At 43.2% G+C, this 12,494-nt stretch overlaps 1 protein-coding gene across 1 annotated transcript in view; it reads right to left on the bottom strand.

The window, feature by feature from the left end:
* lmx1bb (LIM homeobox transcription factor 1, beta b) overlaps positions 1-12,114 on the bottom strand; it is a 46,993-nt gene extending 34,879 nt beyond the window's left edge. The window contains exons 1-4 of the mRNA XM_088306001.1: positions 12,041-12,114; positions 11,638-11,919; positions 11,271-11,390; positions 10,816-11,002 (exon numbers count right to left, since the gene is read on the bottom strand). Of these exons, the coding sequence (XP_088162127.1) occupies positions 10,816-11,002; positions 11,271-11,337 (254 nt within the window). The 5' untranslated portion in view covers positions 11,338-11,390; positions 11,638-11,919; positions 12,041-12,114. The remainder of the gene's footprint in view (positions 1-10,815; positions 11,003-11,270; positions 11,391-11,637; positions 11,920-12,040) is intronic.
* Positions 12,115-12,494: the final 380 nt, after the last annotated feature.

Below are 12,494 nucleotides of genomic sequence, written 5' to 3'. Positions count from 1 at the left end.
TGCTGCCCACGAGGGATGGTTCAAAGCCACTCCAACACTTGTCAGCACAGTTTATTACTTCCTTGAAATATCTGTAAAGGAGGAACCATTGGGCAAAAGAAAACTGTTTTAGAGCTGGTGGTGTAAATCTCTTTTAATGCTGCTGCGTTATAGTGCCGCTTCCAGAAACCGCTCGCTGTTTCTCCTTCCCCATGGTTCCCTCATTATACATTGTCTTAAAGAAATGGCTACCTTTTCACTTCGCCCTCGCGAATATTACAACGTGTAAGCACTTTCCAAAGTTGTAACTGCTGCCATGGTGTCAGCCAAGATTCTGTCAATTGCAGTTAAGTTTTTTTGCTCTGTTATTCCTGTGGCTGTTGTTTAAGGAGGCCACGACGCAAAGCCAAACTTGTGATACGCACTGACATGCTGTTTAAGTCCATACTTGATATGGATATTTGTGATACCATGCAGCAGATTCTGGTGACGACTGGATGACTAAGTCAACTTCACTCAAAGTATCACCACTTCGATCAAGCTTTGGATGTTTTTTTTCGTGCAGAGAGGAAGGATTTAGACATGAGTCCTGAAGCCCTCCTCGAGCTCACCCCCAGGATAGGTTAGTTCCTAGTGGGATGTTTTTGTGTGGAGAGGCCAACTCTCTTTCTTATCTTCCTGTCATCTCTGTGGGACAGCGGGGCATGACTCCTTCTCTGGCTCCAGAGCCACAGGCTTCCCCTGGACACCAAACCGCTGCGCCTGGCTCCACACACTTTTGTGAGGGTGGTTGTTTAGGGTGTGTCAGAGCCTATTAGAGCCAGAATGTGTGAAAAAAGCAGAGCAGGGTGAAGCAGAATTTGGAAAAAAAAACAAAAACGTTTTTATGGCTCATTTTGCTCGTCTCGTGTGCCAGCAGTTCTGGCTTTACCACATAAGGTAGTGAAAGCGGAAAGAAACTTTTGGACAATCATCACGTCTGTTTGGTCTGTTCAGGACCTGCAGCTTACCTAAGACCATCTGCATTTTTCAGAGTTGGTAAACCACATCCAACTGATATTTGAATCAGATGAAATAGCACTGAAGAAAATTCAAACATTCATTACTGTAATTATTTTTAAAACGCTGCCTGTAATTCTACACCTTGATAATAGTTATTATGTCTTGGTATTGATGAAAACAGTAGCGTTTGAAATGCGACAAACTTTGCGGTCATCTTTACAGTATGCATGATTTTCATTAAAACCTACAATCCAATGATGAATAGCAACATTTCTTTACAATGTTCCTCTATTAGATAAAGTGGTTGGAAAAGTACAGTTCAAGAGGGACCATGCATCCGTGAGAACGAATAATGAATTTGTGTTGCCAAAACTACTAATTTTGTCTGCACCAAATATAGGTCAATGCTTAAACTTAAAATGAGTCGAATGTGGTGGAAGCAAATTGACATTGCATGTTTGCTGTTGACAGCTTCAGACGGCTTCATCTCTCTCTGGAGCATGCAATGACACTTTTGACCTGGGTCGTGCAACCGTGGCTTCTGGTTAGTGTAAGCAGCATGCAACTGAAAGCTACCAGGTTGCCTTCATGTGATGTTTCCAGGGAGAGATGGACCAATTAATCTGATAGTAGTTGCAAATCTTCCGTCACGTGAAGGCCCTTCTGCAGCCATGTGCCGTGCAGATGTGTATGAGTCAGTAGGTACCTGTATGCATCATAGCAAAGGTACGGCTAAAAATATACACTACGTTCTCTAAGATTTATGACAATGACATTTTGCAAATATGAATCAGTCTGATGAATGGGCATGGGTTTGTTAATGCGAGAAATGGAAGGGGTTGTAACTGCATAGAAGCAAAAAAAGTGTCCACTGTTCGGAACTCCAATTTGAAATACGTGTAAAAATAGTAAATGGTCTGTCAAAGACGGCAGTCTGTTTAAAAACACAACACCCATATACTGGGTGGCTTTAAACAACCATCTTTCATTGGCATGTCTATATGAAAAAGGCGATCCTTACAGTGTCAATCTTGAGATGCGAGTCAGTCACAGCTCAATGTACCGGCAGGACTCAGTGAATGTTTGTACCACTGACTGCGGCCGCTTATGAGGGCTGCTGAGGAAGTGGAATGGGGAGCTGACAGACAGAGCCTGATACTGCACTTCCACTCGGGTCCAAACCCAAGCAAACCCCGGTGCTGACAGCCAGGATATAGCACTCATCCACAGGCCACAGCCCCGGCACTGGGGCCCAGGAAAGGAGAGCAAGGAGAGCAGGGAGAGGGCCGCTTGGCTGATGATAGAGACAAGGTTGCGGGGGAAGCAGGGGGGGGGGTACGCCATGGCGGTTCGGTGGCACGCACCGTTTACCGCCTTTGAATCAACATGACCAGGAGGAGAATCCACAGACTATGTCGCCTGCCAGCAGCATGTCCAATCCTTGGCCAAGTGACAGACCCACTTCACAAACGCAACCGGCAGCGTTCCTCACGCAGTCGTTTGGTTACACACGCGAGCCGTTTCACACAGGAATGCAAAACACACGATCAAATGCAGAGATAAACACACAGTATTAGTAGAAACTGCAAAGACACATTCAAGGCAAAGAGTCTATAAGTGACTTTTTTCCGATATCATATGGTTATTCAGCAGACTCAGGTTTGAGGGGGAACGTTGAACACAGTCATAACAGATGGTGGACACCACTATAGTCTCACTGGCAGTATGTCATTACTGACATTAAAATTCACACAAAACATTCATCTCAAAAAAAAAAAAAAATGAGCATTTTGAGTCACCGAACCTCTCCAGCCAGATGAGTCGATAAACATGACCTCATCAAAACTTCAGCCTTCTGGTATTTGTTGCAAAGCATTTCCTTAGAAGTGACTGCAAGTCAATAAATAATGTCGTTTGAGTGTGCTCAGTGCAGAAGCACTATGGTGCGATGGAGGTTGAGAGGCCACTGGTGACCTCTGCTGCATGCTGCGAGAGGGCTCCACTCAGAGCCGGAGATGTCTCTCCAGCTGGGATCACAACACAACTTTGGAGCTCGGGTTTCACCCAACAGCTCCGGCTCGGGCTGGGATGGCGCACCCCTGTGTGTTTGGGCCTGCGGGGCTAACGTGAGGCAGACAGATACTCAGGGGGCCAGTGTGCTTACTCAGCCCACTTACTCTCAGGAGGAGGCAGCGACGTGCATTGAGGCCAAAGATTGATTGGGGGCTTCTTGAGATGGCATATTTTGTTCTTTTTTCAATGTGCTTTGGGGGAGTTTTCGTCAATCCTGAGCCAACAGCGTTTATTTCTGTTGAGCCATTGAAATGACCCTAAGCGGGAAGACTTTTGGAGTGATTCTTATCGTAACAAACAGAATTATTTGGCCAAAAATGTAAAGAAAAAGCCCTACTCATTACTTCTCCTTGAATATTAATTAATCATCGTTCCACATGATTTTTGAATATTTCTATGCTAGGAAGAACTTGACTTGAACCAGGACCTCAAACCCATTTTGGATGCACAAGCAAAAATACTGGGAAGCAGGCCAATGCCTTAAGATTTAAACTAAAAACATCTCTGGCCTTATAATCAAATTTATATTAATAGAATATGCAAACAAGCTTTGACTTCATAGCACTTTTAATTCTCATGACCATAGACTACATGTTGGCAAAAAGAGCTGTATAAGATCACATGCGCTCAGAAAACCCTTTGAAATTCTTTGCGTTTTATCCTTTTAGCCATCAGCCTCACAGATCAGTTTGCAGGAGTCAAGACTCAGTCCCGGAATTTCCCCAGAAGATGTATTTGAAGCAGCTTTAAGAGAAACATGAATACAGTGCTAGGAGAAAAAGAAAGGTAAAGGAGCAGGAGGAGGGACTAAGTATGTGCAGCAGGGGAGCGGGGCGTAGAAGATCAGTATCATTGCTACATTAGGATGAAATTCCTTTTCTGATTTTTACTGCCAGTTATGTATCGCATACGCGTTTAGAAGGTAGTCGCCTTCATGAGGATGCAGAGGGACGCTGATTTTCTCGACACCCGTCTCCCAACTCCCTCATCACCAAGGCTTTTTAATGTGGACTCTTTACATCTGCCTTGGCTTACATCAGCTCCTACCAAGTCCCCATCATCTCTGCCTCCCTCCCACTTCTTCACTCCCCATTCAGGATCATCCAAATATTTCCCCTGGCTGCTTTTTGAAGCTTCCATGGGTCACAGGACCTTATGCACAAATCACACTGGCTGGCTGTGGGGGGGCTGGTCATAAGGAGCGAAGTGAGTCAGACTCAAAGAAACCCAATCTGCACTCTTTTCTTACACGGTTACTTCTCTTGCCAAGACAGCCATCAACAGTCAGCAGGCCGAAGCTAACCAGCGTATTTTGAGAGCTGTCACTGTAGATGCCATCCTGGCAGCAGATTGCAGCCATATTCCCCAGCCACACCAGGCGGACAGACAGAGAGTAAATTCAGTGAGTCTGACAGCCTGCAATGGTTTAACATGGGGTTTAGCCCCAAATACATGCTCTGGGTTTATGTTGATGGATGGATAACCAAATCCATCTCAATGTTGGTAAGAAAACATAGATGTTAGCTTTTACACTGTGACACCAGGCAGATCGGATTCTGAAAGAGCATCTACTGAGGAAGGGTATCAAACAAATGTGAACTTAAAGATTGTATGATTCTGTGAGCTCCTCATCAAAAAAGAAAAAAAAAATCAAATCAGACTGTAAGACTTATCGGAAAAAAAAATCAAATCAGACTGTAAGACTTATCGGAATATATTCAATTCCAGACTGTAGAAAGATGAGCCGGCGTGAAGCGTTCCTCCGACCTACAGTGCTCTGGTTGAGTCGGAGAGAATCTGCAGTGCCGGTTAAAGTAATCACATTGGTCTCACTGCATCTGATCTGCAGTCTAACAGACTTCCAAACAGTTGAATGAGTAAATAAAGTGCCCCAGGGGACTCCCGCAGGAGATGGATTACCACGAGGGTGCGTACACAAAGGAGCTGATGCCCCACAACCCGATGTGAGCTGAAGACAAAAGCCAGCGCTGGACCTTGACCAGCGAACCGGCAAACTTTATTAATCTCATCCTCAACTGAATTGCATGATTTTGCAAGTCCGAGGTGAGCATTTCAGGTACACATTCGGAAATTACGGCAGCGCATGTGTGGATGCAAACACAAAGACATCGCATTCGTGCCGATATTTCATCATCATTCTTTTCTTTCGGTGTCGTGTACATGTCCGCTCGGGTGCAGAGACCACATATGATGCGTCTCATGCTCACTTGGCTGTGGAGGCCAGGTCTTGGGGGGACTAAGGGCTGCGGCATTCTGTGGCCTGGCCCCATTCTCCCCTCTTTCTGGGTCTGACACAAATAAAAGGATTAGGAGCCCCCGTTTCCGTCAGACCCTCTATTCAAGACAAAGCTGCGACCAGCTTAGTGTCACACTTAATGATAAAAGTGCAGATCTCTGTCAGTCACCTCGGAGCTGGAATACCGGTTTTGGGAGGCTAATCTCCTTTGATGAAGATTAAAAAGTTGTAAGGAAAGAAAGACAAAGAAATGTGTTTTGTAGTGTCTCTACAAATATCTAGATTGTTAAAATTGTGAATGACGTGAGGCCAGCAAGAAAAGTGCTAAAATGAGGAGAATGTGAACTGGTGGAAGGAGCTTAGATTAAAGACAGAGAGTTTGTTTTTGTGCGCGTGTGCGTGTGCGTGTGTGTGAGTGTGTGTTGGGCAAGTGCACATGCACTTTTACCCACACCCTCACCAAATGCGGGGTGCACGTTGGCAAACGCACTGCTCTGCCCATTGCCATGTAGAGCTAGAATGTGTGACATGAGTGTGAGAGTAAGCCTTGAGCACACAAGAGTCTGAATGCAGCACTTGCCACTGTGATGCCAGTCCTCTCTAGTGTGTCTGTGAAAAGCCTACGTGTTGGAAAAACATTCCAGGCTGGGATCACATATACTCGGCTGGGGCCAACAGTGACACTGTTAGCCAGCAGCAGAGGCCGGCTCTCCATTTCTCATGCACGTTTCACCAGGCTGCCTGAAGAAACAAGTGGGGGCTATTTCTAAACAAATACGCCTCGCACATGAGCAAAATGAGAGAAATGTGGCAAAAATTTACATCAGCTCGCCCATGACAATATTAGACGTGAAACATTTTAGAGAACAATCGAGCCACATTATGACATCTTAATTCTCTGTCTTTAAATACATAATTGGGCAAATTATAATAAAAAAACATGCTCAGAGAGATGCAGAAGCAGTATTTCACACATTTAGACAAAATGTAATTTGTAAATTGCTTTAATGGTTTGTGGTTACGTTCCCTTTTGTTATGAAAAGTTGTCATGCTGGGAAAATAAACCTGAAGGCCCGAGGACTTGGAGCCAGTAATGAAAATGACTCTGTTGCCAAGCCTAGGACTTTCTCTCTCCAGTGTCACTGATTAGCTTCCCCGATTGACTGACATGTCCCACTGGCTGCCTAACAGCCGGCTTTAGGAGATGAGGTTAAATTGTGGCTACCAACAAATTGCATGCTTGAGTTCCTTTGCACCCCTCCGCTATCATGCAGTGTAATGTGAGCACACCAGGCAGATCCTTCTCCTCCCTTGTACCCCCGTACCACTGCATCTACTCACCCATCACACTCGCGCGCACACACAAAGCCACACGGCCCTCTTTTCCACATCCTTCGCCACTCGTCTGGCCTCTAAAGTGGTGATGGCATTACCATGGCTGAGCCTCTGTGGCTTCACAGAGCATCTTGCAAAATGCTTTAGTTTCCCAACTGCAGTGCATGCACGCACACACACACGCACACAAATACATATATGCATACATACCTACGGCCCCGTATTAATGCCCACTGAAAAACACCACATCATATACTGGTAATGCATCAATAAGAATAAAGCTTTAGAAAAACAGCTAATTTACTTATAATGATGTATTTTTACTACCTTATATTTCGTGACACCTTTTTAACACCGTTCCACGCAGCAAGTAATGCGCACTAAACAATATGAGGATTTGTTGTATGTTTTTTTTTAATCTCTGAATATTTCAAGATTGTTTAAGATGTGGTATTGCAATAATGCCACTTGATTCAAATGGGCCTAAATGTATAAAAGGAACAGTTATGGTGAGATGACAAAAGATGCATCCGTGTGTGCTGCTTGGGCAGGCCAGGCCATGTTGACATAGAACCTAATACTTCCTTACAGAGGAACCCGGTTAGTTTGAGCTAGCTGCTCGCCGAGCACTAAAAATCCCAGCAAGCTGAAGCAATATTATGCAGCTTAACGTTTCTAACATTAGAGCACTCTCCTTTTTATTTACCCGAGAACAGTGGTGAAAGGCGCATTTTTATCCTTTTTAGGGTAAATTTGCAAAATTCAAAGGTGGAAAAAAGGTCTTGCTCAAAGGAAACAAACAAACATCAATTTGGAAAAATGCTTGCTTGTTTTTGTAGCAGAACATACGGATAGTCTTTAATTAACTATAAAATTAGCCCGCTGGGGAGACACAACACAACACATCCTTTTTTTTTTTTTTAACTTTAGTTTTTTGTCTATGGGCAAGAACATGTACACAGGCCGCACGGGAGTGTCCTGGACTGAGGAAAACACACACACACACACACACACGCACGCACACACAGTGGGCCAGCCAACATCGAAAGCCAGCCGTCAGCATCTATCCGGCACACTGCTGCAGCGTCACAAGCTCAGCTAATTAAAAAACAACAAGTTCACAGGAGGGTACTCCAAACAGTTCTAAAAAGGCAGCTCTCAGCACACTTGGGGATCGTCCAGCGTGCAGGGAGGTGAGACCGATTCTGGGAGCTCCATTTTTATGGCTTCATCAGTGCTGTTTTGATCAACTCCTTATACAACCATGACCTGATTTGAAATTTTGCTTACAATGTGTGTGCAAAAAAAAAAAAATGTCCAGGCTTATTCGGACATGTTACAAATATTGTTGTGAGTTTCGGCTTGTCCCATTTAGGGTCACCACAATAAAAAAATATTCGGAAATGCTGCTGGATGGTAAAACATTATTGTGCATTTCAAATCATCCACAGTTGCTGGCTAAGTTATATGGTGTCATATGATGAGGGTTACATTTGTGGATGTAGCCCATGGCACTTTCTAACAAGTATTATTACAGGGGTGTTGCCCGACAACTCAGCCCGCGGATGGCCTCGCAGCATGGATGCTTGCTTAAAGGAAAGGTCCCTCTAGGGAAAAGATCACCTTCTTTCTAATGATGCGTGTTTGACCTGTGAGCACCGGGGTGCAAACACAAACTCTCTCAGGGTGGTGTAATTCCAGCACCTGTCTCGCTCAAGCTTGCTGACTGCCATCCATCCCAAACATCTCAACACACTCACGTTCACCCCAAAATAATCTCGCATTTTATTATTTCCCCTGTTTAAAGGGCCCCACGTAAAATTCAATTTTCTTGAATTTAGGTCAAGACAGCAACAATAAACACGGGTCAGCGGCATGGTGTTTTCAAGAAGGAAAAACATATGGGATAAAAAGATAATAAAATCCAATCTTGTTACTATATAATTGCACTATATGGAGCAAGACAGGTTGAAAATCATGTTGGTGGGAGTTTTAATAACCATGGTACACAATTGTTTTCCCCTGTCTGCACTTAAAGCTGTACCAAAGGTGTGAAAAAAGACTGCTTGCCAATTCCTTGATTTATTATAGCTGGTGAGAGCTGATTACGGAGCATGAATCAGTTGCTGTAGGAATGTAATTAGGAAGGAAAACCTAGAATGCTAGTAGCTTTCCTCGCAGCCCCAAGCAGTTTGTGGGCTGACAAATGCATCTTAAATGGGTGTCATAAAAGTCAAAAAGGTGCCAATTACATCCTTAAATATCCCATCACTGCAAGTGGAATAAACAGGAAAACGGGACACGTACACGAAAAGTGTACAAAGAATTAAAAGATGTGTTGAATAATAGCACGTGAGAGCAAGACGGCACCCAGCAGGTTGTTGTTCTGCTCTGCTCGACTCTGATTTCATGCCACACATGCTGACACCATTCCAAACAGCAAATGTAGCAAGGACAAAGGGAGTTGTTATCACCATCCAATGGACTTTTGTATGATTCTCATTTCTTTACAAACACACTCCGACAACTACATATAGGCCTTGGTATAAGAATAGAAAAAGGGAGGTCGGAAGAAGAGATCCTCGTCTCTCTCTCTCTTTCTCTCTCAGTTTCCAGCACCTCTGAGCCTTGACGCCATGACTCTGGTATCCCAGAGTTACTGCTATGATTTTACCCCCATTGTTATCCTGCAACTACACTGTTCACAAAGCTGAGTGAATGGCACACACGGCGATGGATGTAACTCTTTGTTGCTTGCAAAGTGTCTAGCAGGGAGCCACCATGTCCCAATAATGGAAGTAGAATTCTTAGAAAGGCGGCAGACAAAAAGCTGAACATTTGATGACAAGCATGAAAAGCACCCATGCAATGAGAAACATAGAACACCCCCGGGTCTTCAAGGCCTAAAAGGCACTGTTAAATCTGTTGCAAGATTCGCCTCAATGTTATGTGATCATGTCTGTATATGCGTATATATATATATATATGTATATATATATATATATATATATATCGTGTGTCTGAGTGTGTTTGTGTGCGTGTATGAGCGTGTATGAGTGTATGAGACACCTGCGCGCACACGCACTTACACACACACACACACACACACACACACGCACCACAATAAAGCATTAAATTTAATAAAAGCTCTACATTCGATTATTTATTTATAAGATTTTTTTTACATTTTCATGATCAAATCACTGCAATTACTCTTGTAATTACACGAAAGCAAAATTTCGTTCTTTTTTTTTTGTTTGTTTTGTTTTTTGTTTTTTGTTTTTTGTTTTTTTCTGGGAACCTCTCAGTACAAGAGTAATTAGTGAACACCGAACCGTCAAGTTATGCATATCGACCGTGTCTAATTATGACGCTTATGTTTGTGTGTTAGGGAGTGGCGCACGTGCGCAACGCTGGAATTCTAATAATTCCATTTAATCAAGAAAACCGCGTTAGCGGGTTGACACAATTCATAAACCGAGCTGTATAAACCACTAAACGACTCGCATGAACGTTTTGTCCGCCGCATGGTAAAACGGAAGAAGAAATACAATTCAGTATAATTATATAAATATATAAAAGCCATGCAAAATGATGTTTAAACAAACGTCAAATAACTGCCATTACCGACTTGAAATGTCAGTATAGATTTAGGGAGGAATTAAAATCCAAATTTCATATTTTATAGACGCAAATAAAACTTTTTAACTGGAAATAGTATTATCTTGAAAACGGAACGAATAATAAAAAGGTTTTAGGCCGTTGGTAATGTTTTCTTTTAAAAATAATAATTATAATAATAATTACTATTGTTATTATCATTAATACTATTGTTGCTGTTATTATTATTATTATTATTATTATTATTATTATTATTATTATTATTATTATACAAACGTGTCTGAAATAATTCCAATTTCAGAATAGGCCTACGCAATTGCACACGTTTTGTACCTTTCTAGGACGACAGTATAATCTTCCGGGAAACAGTTTTATTTAAACATTAATTAGAATGCATCTATTAAAATGTCAAACATGTTTAAGCACTCTTCCAGAAGAGACCTCTGACATAAAACCTGCGAGCAGCCAAATCATCAAAAAACATCCTCAAATCGCGCACATGCAAGTAGAAAAAGAAGACAAATCGAAGAGGGAAAAGCCGTTCTTACTGTTGGTAGTCGTGCTTGCAGTAAAGTTTCCTTTCTCTGAAGTAGCAGCTGGTGATGAGAGGCTGTTGACACACTGTGCACTGCAAACACTCCTCGTGCCACGACGACTCGTTGACCCTCATCAGGAAACGGTCAGAGATGGGACGGTGGCAGCCTTCACACACGGCCTGGTGGTGGCAATCTGTCCCTGGAAACCAAAGTAAAGCCTCGTGGCTGCATCCACTTGCACGTGTATCCAAGCACAACAACATGTCTTCAAATTTAAAAAAGAGAGAAGAAAGAAAAAGAAAAATGAAAAGGGCCCACGGTTACACCCACCCATCCAATTAAATGTCAGGATGCGCCTGGCAATTAACGTAAATTAAAACAACCATTGTACCTCAATGGTATGTGCGCACGCGTTACATGCAAATGTCTTGCTATTGTTTATCGTTTACATTTTTTAACTGACTCACCGATCATGACACCCAGCGCTTGTCCTGATCGCAGCGGATGCTCTTCTATTTTTATGCCGTCCAACATGATGCACGTCTCGGATTGCTCCCCCACGGGAAGTCGTCCCAGTGACACAAGACCTGTTGCAAAATCCATAAGAAGACACACACGCACACGCGTTCACATACAAACACATGCAAACACACAAGGACGCAGTCAGAGCAGAGAATAGAGTCCGACACCGGGAGTCACTAAGCGGCCGTGTTCGGAACTTGTTGAGCGGCCCCAACCACGACTTTATGTGACACATCAACACTCAAGTTGGTCGTGCATAGATACGCCTCAAACAGAAAATAAAAGGAAAAAAGTACGAGAGCTGGCTGTCACCTGTGAAAATCAGAACCGCGAACCCGTTTGCGTGCTGCTCGAGAGCCGAGTGCCTCGGAGCTGGTTTGGGGGTCCAATCAGAGTTCGTCCAAGGAGAAGACAGCAGACAACGAGGTCCAAAGACAGCAGAGTGAAGATGTCCCGACACCAACTCATGCAGAAGCTTGCTTACTTGCTTGCTTGTGTTCGTGTCGCTGTTCAAGTCTCACGTCGTGATTGAGGCGAGTGGATGGAACCTCCCACTCGTGCATGCATGGCTGCACTTTTTTCACTCCCCACTCACTGGCATTGGGATGAGATTGGAACAGAGTGGAGTGAATCCACGCAGCCCAACTGCAATGCACTACACTAATGATAAAATTGCACAAAACAATGTTCATCAATAGTAGATCGCAGTAATTACCTAAAGTCAAGCTTGCAATTTAAACGACAAGATTTGGACCTTTTCAGAAACAACTAAAATATTTGTGCATCCATCCACCCATTTTGCGAACCGCCCCTATAGAAAATAAAATCACAATATGCCTCGTGTGTAATTTATACTGATGGGGCGCGTGTGTGAGAGAGGGAGATGGTTTCTTTGCTCTTTTTGTGGCTTGTTTCCACTGAAAGATGCTGTCTCTTTTCAACGGATGCACCTGGTGATCAGAGGTGATAATAGCAAGATGACGACATGGCTGACCAACAAAAAGCAACAACCACAAAAGCATCCATTCCTAAATAATAATAATAATAATAATAATAATAATAATATGATATAATAAGAAGAACATCAATAAGAGGCAGATTTTTTAATACTAAACATAAAAAAATCACTGCCTTCAAAATACCGTTAGGTGGGTGTACACCTTGGTTGA

This window comes from Idiotropiscis lumnitzeri, chromosome 1 (assembly GCF_059441095.1).
Source record: "Idiotropiscis lumnitzeri isolate Australia: NSW breed Sydney's pygmy pipehorse chromosome 1, RoL_Ilum_1.0, whole genome shotgun sequence".
NCBI lineage: Eukaryota > Metazoa > Chordata > Actinopteri > Syngnathiformes > Syngnathidae > Idiotropiscis > Idiotropiscis lumnitzeri.
The sequence above is the reverse complement of the archived record's forward strand: the minus strand, read 5'-3'. Positions and strand labels throughout refer to the sequence as shown.